General features: G+C 37.6%; 1 protein-coding gene across 1 annotated transcript in view; it reads right to left on the bottom strand.

Annotated features, from left to right (window-relative positions):
• The window catches only part of MYOM1 (myomesin 1), a 68,595-nt gene that overhangs the window by 46,084 nt on the left and 10,586 nt on the right, over positions 1-11,925 (bottom strand). The window contains exons 3-8 of the mRNA XM_058024656.1: positions 11,279-11,283; positions 10,221-10,358; positions 5,819-6,029; positions 4,760-4,917; positions 1,036-1,128; positions 42-130 (exon numbers count right to left, since the gene is read on the bottom strand). Of these exons, the coding sequence (XP_057880639.1) occupies positions 42-130; positions 1,036-1,128; positions 4,760-4,917; positions 5,819-6,029; positions 10,221-10,358; positions 11,279-11,283 (694 nt within the window). The remainder of the gene's footprint in view (positions 1-41; positions 131-1,035; positions 1,129-4,759; positions 4,918-5,818; positions 6,030-10,220; positions 10,359-11,278; positions 11,284-11,925) is intronic.

Genomic DNA, 11,925 nt, shown 5'->3' with positions numbered 1-11,925 from the left:
TTAATAAAAAAAAACCTTGAAGGAAATATTTTGCAACCTACTCTTTACCACGAGGGAAGCATAAACTGAAACTTCTCCTTTAACATTCATAGCAGAGGCATGATACTGCGCAGTGTCGTCAAATTCACATCTGAAATGATAAAAATGATTAGGCAGAGCACCCAATCGCTCCTTGGCATAGCCTCTCTAGTGTTTTAGATTAAGAAAACCCTCAGAAATCTGGGTAAAATCTATGAAGTAAAAGCTTGGGAGACAGGCACACTGGACACTGGACTGATGGAAGCCATTAGGTTTTTCTCAGTGTTAAACCCCAGTGTTTGAAATAAATGTCTCTTTCCAAATATCACTTACAGATTTGAAATTGAGAATACAGCATATGTAGGAAAAATTACCTGATAATATTCATTGCTAATTTACTGTCTTCTATGAAGACATGCCTAATATGGAACTTGTAGGAATTGTAGCTTTCATAAAATATTTTCAAAAGGCACCTTCCATTAAAAAAAATCATCAAATCCAGGTTGTTGTTGATTAGGACTTATGTTTTCAATATTTTTAATGCAAAGTGAGTGCAAAAATTTCCCACTTGGAAGATGAGTACTGTTTAAGATCTTTCTTGTATAAAAGTATAAAAGTGAGGACATCTCAGTTCTGTTCCTCATTTCAGTGAGAATTGTGAATTTGCTATACTTGAAAAACAGTTAATTCACATATTTTTACACATTTAATTGTAGTTATCTAGCAAGCAGATGGTAAAAGTAATCATAGATGTGCCACTTTTCTGAGTCTGCCATAAATAGAATATCCAGATAAATGATCCAGATAAATAACTCAGGTAAATTGCATGTCCTCTACTGAGGTAAACCAGAACTGCTTCAACATTTAGAAGACAGCATTCACCACAGTTGATATCTCTGATATTACCTGACTTGATATCTCTTACATCCCCAAGAGGTATATTCACATTTTGCAGCTTTCATTCTATAGCAACATTTCAGGTAAAGTTGTTTGTTAAATTATTTAATATTTCCTTACTCTGTAATCTCCAGGGAGTGCAGCCCATACCGACTTTGAATGATATACTTGCCAGGGTGAGCCTGTACATCAATGGGCACATTATTCTTGTACCTATGGAAAAGCAAAGAAGTAGTATGTCACAGAGACAAGTCATTTTATACTTTAAAAGGTCAACTGCTTGATATTTAAAGTAGAACATCAGTAGAGCATCATCATTTCTCCTTGATAAACTGTAGTCTAACTCCCTGGGAAGACATGACATATCTTTGGAAGTGTAACCTTTCTCTCTACTTCTTTGACCTGCCCAAGGTAGATTTTATTCTCAAGTTAAAAGAAGAAAATAGTCTTGAGTGGGATGAAAATCAGCTCATATTACCATGAACTTCATGTTGCCACTTGTAAAACAAAGGAAGAGTCACATAAGCAACATCTCACAGTTTTGTAAATGGCAAATAAAAATTTTGTAGCCTGCTTACTTACTAGCTATCATAAATATTTTGTTTGGTTTGCATGTTTGACCTACTTTTAAAACCTCTATATACACAAAAAATGTCAGGTAGAAAGTTAACTTTTTTGTTTACTTCCAACTCAACAGGGTTAGACTGGAATACACTATGAGTGTTTTCTGGCACAGGTGTAGCTTCAGGTAGGAAAGGTTTACTGTTCAAAATTCCCAGTTTGAAGGAATGAATGAACCAGTGCTGATCATTGCTGAGCTGGTACTGCTAATTTCAGAATTTATACAAACACCTTGAGACTCATAGTGGAAGAAGAGTGGTGCATGATAAATTCTTCCTCTTTTGCTGCATAAAATGTCACTCATTCTGGATAATACACAGTGTAACCAAGTAAATGCTTGTCTGAATCCTCTCTTAAGCAGGCACTGGAAATATGGAAACAACTGGCAATAGAAGTCTAATAAATAAATTGCACTCCAAATTGTATTCAGTACATTTGGCACTGATCTGAGGTCCATAAAGAAAAAATGCTTCCCAAGAGAGTGTCATACTTTACATAGCTTTCTCTCTTCTTCATAAGGTGTATTATATAAACAAAATGAAATTATAAAGGAAGATAGATAAAAGCATCTTTTACTCTGATGTAGCTTAAATAAATCTTTATTCTCACAACAGATAACCAGACAAAGAAGTTTGCTTCTTCATTTCAGATTTTATATTTTAAACCTTTCATGATTTTCAGTCATGATTCCTTTCATGATTTTCAGGAAAGGGAACTGGTCTGGTGTCAGTGGCTTGCTCCACTTCACCAAACAAATCAGTAATTAATGATTTTATTTTCACCAAGGATATTATCAGTTGAATATGTCTCAAGATGAAGCTATATCCACAATAAATCTGAAAACTCTCTTTCAGCACCGTCAGTGTTGTACAATAAAGAATATTTCCCTGACTACAAATATTTGGGCATAGTAATTCACTGAGAGTTTTTCAAGTGCTTAAGTGAGTAAGGACCATAAACTCTAATGCTTTTTATCCTCATCTTCCTCTCAACAAAATGTCTATGGAAAGGGACACAGTGCAGGGCAGTACTCTCTATTCTGCACATCAATCATTTGCAGAGATGTCTGACCTCATTACTCTATTATCCTGGCTTAGACAATGAATAATACATGAACCCAGCAAGAGTAATACATTCCCCACCACACCTCACCTCATCTGTGAGCTGGTGCCCCCCAGACTGAACTGCCTGGGAACATCAGGACATCTTTATATTACTTCTAGTGTGTAAAATATTTTAGAAAATAGAATAATGCCATCTGTTCTTAATATTTTCCATGGCATATGAAATTGTGTAAAGAGGACTTAGTTCCACAGTATCTTTATATTTTCACCAAAGGGCTGGGCAACTTTTGGATCCTATGGCAGCAAAGTTGTTTGGTAGCATGGGGTGCTGTGCAGAAACAACCTTTAACTGGGTCATGCCAAGAAGACTTTCACTTCTTTTGTCTTCATTATCAGGTTAGTAAAAATTAATTGATTCAATTTTTGTTTATTTATATTCATCTACAGAAAGAATAAGACTCATGTTAGAAGGACCACTTGTTATTTCTGGAAATGCAAATTCCAGAGCAGCCAAGTCATTAGCTAATGTGGGACTGCAACCTCTCACTGTCATTAGGCACTGATAATTTATGCTTTCTGCTACTGGTTTCAAATGTCCTGGGTTTTCCATATGCTTTTTTTCCAGGGGAGTCAGAACAGCTGCATCAGGCAGGTTTTCTTTAGAGTAAGTCCATAAAGCTTTAAAGTTTTCCAGGCACAGCATGAAAAGGTCTTCATTGCTTATAGAAAAAATGACTGTTTGCAATATTCTACTGACATTTTGTTAGAAAGGCTGAATGAAAGCTGACAGATCCAGGTCAGCACTGTTCTATATCTTAGAGCAAAGACACCTGCTGAAAAGGATGTGATCTCTTTTTCTTTTTTTTTATTTTCCATTAGTAGCCTGTGGCAAAATAAAATCCCTTTGGAATTCAGATGTACAGTAAAATGATGTATCAATTTCCACCATCCACATTTAGCACTTAGATGAAAGGCTGGTTCACAGCGAGAGCAAAGACAGACAGCTGAAGGCTCAGTTTAACCATGTCAGGTTTTGGGGATAAGGTGAATCTCAACCAGAGTGAAAATGACCCAGGTCTTGAATTCTTGGGTAGGATTCAGGTTACAGAGCTGGGTTACAACCATGAGCATAGCTGACCATTGCTTATCCAGCTGAGACCAGAGCTGAAGGGTTTGTCTGGAATCCTCTCCAGGTGGAATGTGAACACAGGGCACTTGTAACCCTCACAGGATGGGAAAAGTGTGCCCATGCAGAGCCTGGCTGTCAGAGTCCCAGGAGAGAGATCAGTGACTTTGTGGACTCAGCTCTGGCCTATTAATATACCTCTTAATAGCAATTTTTGACAAGCCCTGAGTATAAGGTTTTTAAGACCTAAATAAATGTAGAGTCCCTTACACTATTCAAGTAGCAAGTTGCAATATATGATTATTACATAACATTATTATATAGTAGATGTTTCCCTTCCAACTCAGCATATTCTGTGATTCTGTACAATCTTCCAACACTTCCAAAGTTTTCATCTTATTTGGATGGTTCCAGATCTACCTGAAATCACTAACTCCAAACAGGGACAATGTGTCTGCTATGAACACATCATCATTACTGAGATTTCACAGCATCATCAGGGGATTTCTATTTCATGGAGATTCAGCACTGTAACTGCTCAGCTGCCAAAAAGTTTGCCTTTCACCAAAGCCTGCTTTAATGCTTCAGGGATGTGAGTGTCATTTGTAGAACTAAACTCAAGTATTTGGAAAACATTATCAAAGATATTATGATAAACTAAACTGCTATTTTTCCCTAATCATTGACAGAAGGAATATATTTGATGTCTTTACCAAATAAAAAAAAAGTCTATTTATTCCTAGTGCTGTTACACAAATATTTTAAATATTATCCTATTTGTTAGTTTACTATAATATTTATGTAATTATTTGTGTTGTTATTATTATTACTTCATTTTAATATTTTGCTCTTTTTCTGTACAATGTGACATGAAAGGTGTTTGACAGGCCTGCCATCAGTACCTGATTTATTTTTTTTTATTTAACTTATATCTTTTCAGAAAAATGACTACATTTTTCTGAGATAACATTGACTGAGATAACTTCAGATTCTGGTTAAGTGGTGACTTTCAGTGCCAGGGATACAAACTTACCATGTAACACGGGGCTCTGGCCAGCCAGCCACAGAACAATTAAATCTGACATTTTCCTTTTCCCAGATAGTGTGGGAACGAGGCTCAATTATAAACTCAGGAGCATGTAAGAGTTTATCTTGATTCAACTTTCTATGGAATGCCTGAGTCTCTTCTAGCTGGAAAAGAAACATTTTATTATACACTTGATTATAGCAGCAGTTAGAAGTGCAAATTATTAATACCAAACCACAAAAAAACCCAAAAAACCAAAAAAAAAAAAAAAAAAAAAAAAAGAAAGAAAGAAAAAGGCAAAACCCCCTGCAATTTTTATTTAAACATTCAGACACACTTAATGTGTTTATCTCACCTGGACGCAGAATAACATTTTCATTTTCCATAAGTTCTCCTTCCAAAATAACTAGATTTGATTTTAAAGGGCTTTTCTTCTCAAAACTATTCTAACTAAAATAATATTCCACATTTAATTACTTATTATTCTAAATACAGAGTGGAAGGTTAAATAGGCCTGAAACTCCGATGTCTTCTGTACTTGTGCTGTAATGCACAAGGTCTAGGCTCTAAAGGCTAGATCAAGGACCCTAGGCTCCAGGCTCTAGATGTAAAGATCTCAGCTCTCTATGCCTAGATCATCTCTGACAGAACTACTTTCAAACCTTTCCTCCTGACAGGATCTTTCATCCTCACAAGGTAGTTGGTTCAACCATTTGATTATCCACAGAGTTGGAAAAAACTCTGAATATGGTATAAATCTTGCTTTCTGCAAAAATAATTATTTCTTTTCTGCCTTAACTTTCAAATATATGGAGAATTCCAGGTCCATGTATTCAAATTATTAAAAGAGGACTTTTATAAACAGGGCAATACCAGTTTTCCTAGCAATGGTTTCTCAGTACTGGACAGGTTCAAGAGATTTCCACTGAAAATACTTGGGTTAACTACTACCATTATTGTGATTGCCCATGGATTAAATCAGGGCACTGGTGTGCTAGGCACTTTACAAACAAAAAAAGGACTAATTTTCTTTTCCAGCTTAGGTATTAATTTCTAATCTTTTACCGTTTTCTTCATGGCCACACGTTCAGCAGACTCCCGGATCGCCACTTTCCTTGACTTTTTTTCGTGATGTTCCTCTTCAGAAGTTGTCTTGGCCACCTTGCTGACACTAACTCCTTCCCCTGTGGCAAAAAGGTTCCTCTTGGCAACATATGCAGCACTTTCTTTAATTCTCTCTTCTTCAGTGTCTGTGATACCACTGATATTCACTTGTCTGAAAGAATTTTTAGAAAGCAGAATCCCATTGGAAAATGCTGAGACCATGTTCCATTTCTACTTGCTACCAAATCAGCCACTACAGTGGACAACACCCTTCTGGTACAACACTCTCATATGTATTCAAAGCAGAAACATGGAAGGGATTCTGCAGATAGACTGAGTATTTTACTGTCCAAAGTCATGGCCATGTTCAGGGCCTCTCCCTCTAAATATGCCATACACATTTTCAGTTTAAACATTATCCTGCTGTGGCTTTTTATCTCCATCACTATAAAGATGAGTGTAAGGCATAACCACAGATATTCAAGGTATTAACTTACAGGTGCAGTGTTTGTAACAGCACTGCCTAAGGGGCAAGAGATAATTGTAGCTGTAAAAGAATCAATATCCTCATTCATGAATTACTAAAAACCCCACATCCCACCCTATATAACTGTGAACAAAAAAGTTCTCTTTGTTCACAGAAAATTCCATCCTATATTGCTATATATGCTGTATAATTTATATAGGCTGTCTAAATTCCATTCTATATTATCTTTCAGGAATATAACCATGGATTTTCTTGCAGCCTCTTCTTCAGGCTCTGTACAGAGGTGAGACACAAAGAGCTCCCAGTGGGTGCAATCCTGTTTCCACACTCACATGTGGATGTACTTTTGAAACCATATTGGTTTGGCACTGCCAGGACATTACAGCTGCTGTAGTGGTGCATGCACGATGAGAGTTCCTTGACTTAAGAAGAAGCATCAATATCCTCCTGCCAAATTTAGTTACTTTAAGGGAACATTAGATAGCACACTGAAAACAAACTCTGTTTAAGTCCTCACTAAGTGCCATCTTGCAAGCACTATAGAAACATCACCTCTGTTTCTAGAGTGCACTCAAGCATAGTCTCTCTTTTATCATGAAACACTACTATAAAGCAAAAAATAGAAAGAGGAAATTTTTTTCTGGTTTTTTTTTTGTTTTTTTTTTTTTGTTTTTTTTTAAGATAGCCAATATTATGCATCTGATGGCACATCTCAATACTAAAAAAAAAAATGAATTTAAGCTCAGAATTAAGTGTCCAGCCCCTTACATATGAAGTCAATTGCATGAGATGCAAGATAGTCAAGCAGTGGAATGCTGTTAATTACATTAAACAACTGCTGAAAGGATGAAAAATCTTACTTAACAGCATAGAGCTTTGACCACCCTCAAACTCAGCTTGCTGTGTTTTAGTTACTTTAAGAGGGCGATCCATAAGAAATCAGTGGAATGATAGATGCCCTCCACTTAGGTCATCAGCTGTCCCCACAAATATGACCTGAAGCTGCAGATATATGGAAGAGATTTTTTGAAACAATTTTGAAAAAATCAGTATAATGAATATGAATATAGCTTTCTACATTCATTTTAAATGAATACATGGCACTTTTCTTCAAAGGCAAACTGATACTATTCCCTCCTTAATTACATTAGTTAAGATCTCAGCAACTTCACAGTGTGGACTGGTTCCTCAAGACATTAAGCATCTTTTGGGAGCTGATGAATATCCTCTGACTAAAATAGAACTCATCCTAGTCATCTGCAGTTGTAATCCCCAGATGCTTTTGATCAACAGTATTAAATATTTAGCTTTTCTAATAATTTCTCCATGTTATAATCTTCCCAGATCAAAGAGAAACATGTTCCCTTAAATGACAAATGCACTAAACCAGAAAACTGTACCATTTAAGAGCAGATTTTACGCTCAAGTCTCAAGGGTTTCAGTAGAAAATAATTTTCAAACAGATCCAACCAGATCCAACCCCAAATGGCACAGGCAAAATGTAATTTTAAGGGTATCTGCCATCTACATTCCTTTGGCATAGGCTTATAAGTGATTGCAAATAGTTCATGAGCCACATTCAGCAACTTCAGCACTTCTGGCATTACATCAAGCTCTGGGTGTTTTACTGTCTAAAATACTGTCTGCCTGTCCACAATTTTCTCTTGCAAGCCCAGGTATTTAAAAGGTGTTTAAAAGGATCAGTTGCTAAGTGAATAATCTGAGCAAACTATTTTTTTCTACAGCAGAACCTGAGGGTTCTGAAGTAGAACCAAATAATGGAAATGGTGACACATCACTGAAGGTCACCCCAGCTCCAACAAACCCCAGAGATGACCTTTATAAAGAACTATTCCTTTTAACAGCTCTCTGCCCATGGGAAACAACACATCAATTTCACTGGGGAATTTGGGAATGACATATAGCATGCACATGCTTCAATGGGCTTCAGCTGTTATCTTTCAAACAAAAATAAATATCTGAGAGGAATGTGGCATGCAACTTCCACAGCCTTGGCATGTGGTCATGAGCATGATGCCAACAGTGAAAAGCCTAAACCAGATACCATTTCATGTTATGTTGAGTTGAGCATTCAACAGTCATCGTATGCTCTTTTTAACTAATTTTTAAAAATTTTTTTTCAAAAATCCCAAAACAAAATTTAAAATTTTTGGGTCATTTCAGTGGCAGAAAAGCACACACAGCTTTCTGAATTGCCATAAGCAAAAAGTAAGATTGACATCAAGGAAAAAAAATTATGTAAGAATTTGACAGTACCTTTTAATGAAGGAGCCCAAACAGGACCCCAAAATATTTTACAGACACAAATAAATGAAGCTACATACTGTCACATTGAGTTAGATATTACTGTATGCATTAAAAAAAATAAAATAAATGAAATTATTTCTTAATATTTGTTGAGATGTTAACATTGTGCTAAGATCACAGCGGCCTGTAAAAAAACTAAGTACTAATCAAGAGTTGTGTTTTTCGACTATTGCCCAATACTATAAATTTTACTTGTGTAGACTCAACGTACAATAAAAAGGAAGGATATTTGTGCTTGAGGGCATGGGAGACAGATGATGGTGATCTGCAAATCTGCTACATAAGTATAAACACTGGCTGAGAGGCAAAAGTAGTGAGAAGCCTTGAGAATATGTTATCTCAGGTTTTGCGTGAGACTGTCACATTTTTATATGTTTCTATCACAGAAGATACAGATAAAACTCCAAAGCAATTTTTTAAAAAGGCAGCAGTGTGTTTTTTAATGTTGGCTGGATCAAAGAGCAGTGAAACCAACACAGGAATGTACAAAGGGTGAGAAAATATTACTCTGAGACAGTGGGAGGGAGTTAATAAAAAACAAAGCTACTGTTGTCATCACAAAGGCATCACAAATGCTCAAAAGGCCAGAGCAATAACATCCTCCACGGACAAGCTGGAACTCAGTTCACGTGAAACCACAAGTTTGGATATAAAGCAGAGCTGCCTTTGGGTGGTGGTGAAGCAGTACACAGAGAAGCACTGGCTCCCAGAAACAACCTGGATGTGTCCCCTGAAAAATGCCGTGCTGCAGAGGAAAAACAGGTTGAAGGGAGGTTTCTCTTCAACTGCAGGTGGGCAAGAAAATTTTTTCCTGGCCTCTAACCAGGAAAAATTCTCCACACTACACCCCAATATGTATTAATCTGAACAAGTGACTATGCTGGAACTGCTGGAGACTCCTACTAAAATCATTATGCCATACCCCAAAAAGGGCAGGGGAGCCTCTTTGCTGCTGTTGGTTCTGGCTTCCACATAAAGTTCACATTCAGCTTTACTGAGAACACTGCTGCAGTAAGATGTATTACATCAGTAGTAGCCATGCAATAAATACCACCAACACGTGAGATCAGGATGAATCATTACAATGGATTTGAGAAAGCATTTGGTTTTATTCCAGGTTTTCCCTGTGCCAGGACAAGATATTAGCACATTGTTTCATAGTTTCTATGTTTAATGCTTGGTAAGAGAGATTTAATTACAGAACAAATCTTCAAACCAAAAAAATAAGCTAAATAATGGGGACAACATGCTTGCCAGGTTCCCAATAGGCAGAGTTCTAATTATATTTTCATTTCATAGAAAGTGTTCCTGACAATGTGTCCAAAACAAAGTCCAGACATGTAGGTTTATCTGTCCCAGCTCTGGATGAACAATGTCCAATTTTCTGCCAGTCAGTTGATTTCTCTTTTTCCTTTTATCACTCATATGAAGTGCAAACTATCACCAGAAGATACATGAGTGTAAAGACAGATTAATGGATTTGTTATTTTATAATTTGTCAATATACCATCAGAAATAGGATACCAAACAAAATGAAAATGAACATACCTTCCTGTGAATATGGGCACTGAGTAGTCTAAGGCTTCGTTCTCTTTGTCCTCTGATATCAAACTCTGTTTTGCCCTCTTTGCTTTGGGACTCATCTTATAGGATTGATCTTCTATCATTAAGTTGGAATTTTTCAGTCTGAAATAAAAATTATATTGTTAAAATCAGGAAAAGAGCTGCTAAGAAGCACTCAAAAATACAGTTAAAGCACTACAATTTCTTGCTGTCTTGTTTTGTAATCAAGAATTTATAATTTTTAGTAGCCATCATTTCAGAGTTATTAAACACATAACTAAGTGTACTTTTGACAACCCCATCATTACAAACACACCACTTATGCCCCTTGGTATTAAATCTGAATAGACAGAGTAAGCAATACACCTGGTAGCAATGTACTTTTAATAGCTTTAGGGTTGGGACTTGGGAAGAATGTTTAAGTCTCTCTACAGAAATTGTAGGGCACTGCACTGCTCAGAAAGCAGTGTTGCCATTCCCACTGCTCTCCCATACCACTCCAATGGGAAGAGAAGAGTGGAGAGAAGTAGCACCATTTAACATAGCACAGATAAATGGAGGATGACTGAAAAGGAGGAAGAGCTTCCCCCCCTGCCCCATCCTCACCAGCCTGGGAGGGATTCTGAAAAGCATGAAGCATATTTGAGGCAATCACTTTGGGTTAATTTTGAACATAGTTACAAATTGTGTAAACAAAGTTTGAAACACCTGGTCCTCCTTTGCCAAAGCACCACATATCTAACTGCCATAACTATTAAATATACTAATTATTTGCCAGCCTTTAATAAATCCCCAAAGTGTCTATTCACCTGTCTTGCAAAATCACCACAGAAAATCACATGTGGGTCTGCTTCTGGTCTGAGGATTTGTCTACACAGTCCAAGCTCCCTGCTTACATGTGCAGATACAGGAGCAGAATGATGGTTTCTCAGCAAGGCTCGTTAGCCCTGCCTTGTGCCTCTGTCAGGGATAACCTGCTTCCCACACCCTGGATACCTTACACTGGTGTCTCCACACAGCATGCTGGACACATATATCAAAACCCATGCTAACACTGGGCCCCTGGGAATGTTTCACATGCATAATGTAATATGATATTATATCCTTGGGCTAATGTTTTCCTTAGGCTGTATCCCTGCAAAAGTACCACCACCAACACAAGAAGAGTGCTTAGTTTCCAAAATACGTGCTAGTAATCTATCCACTGAGACTGTGTGTGAGATGACAAGGATCACTTTCATTCTCCCATCTTTCCTTCCTTCATTTCTTTGTGTCCATCCCTTTGCCCAGACTGAGTTCTCTCCCTACCCAGCTCCTGTCAAATCAGTCTCCCATTCTCTTGCTCTCTGTCTTAATGTTAATTCCTCTGTGCTCCCCAGGTGCCACCATCACCAAGCCTGCAGCACTTCTGCCAAGAGATGCTCAGTACAGAGGGTAGAAGCAACCATGCACTTCTCCTTCCTTCCTCCTCTCCCTGTAACCTGCTTTCCACACGAAAGGAGGCACAGCCTGTGAGGGATTGTGGCACACACTGCAGGACTGGGGCCAAGGGTTTTCCATGTCAGGCACCACTGGCTCAGCTCAGGCACAGACCACATCTACAGGAGAGAGATGCACTGCCCAGGATAGCCAGGGACAGAGTACAAGAGAGGCAGATCCGGCTTTAGGGACAGAAATCCAAGCAGAAAAC

This window comes from Melospiza georgiana, chromosome 1 (assembly GCF_028018845.1).
Source record: "Melospiza georgiana isolate bMelGeo1 chromosome 1, bMelGeo1.pri, whole genome shotgun sequence".
In the NCBI taxonomy this organism is placed as follows: Eukaryota; Metazoa; Chordata; class Aves; order Passeriformes; family Passerellidae; genus Melospiza; species Melospiza georgiana.
Note: the sequence above shows the minus strand (reverse complement) of the source record. Positions and strands in the feature narration are given on the sequence as shown.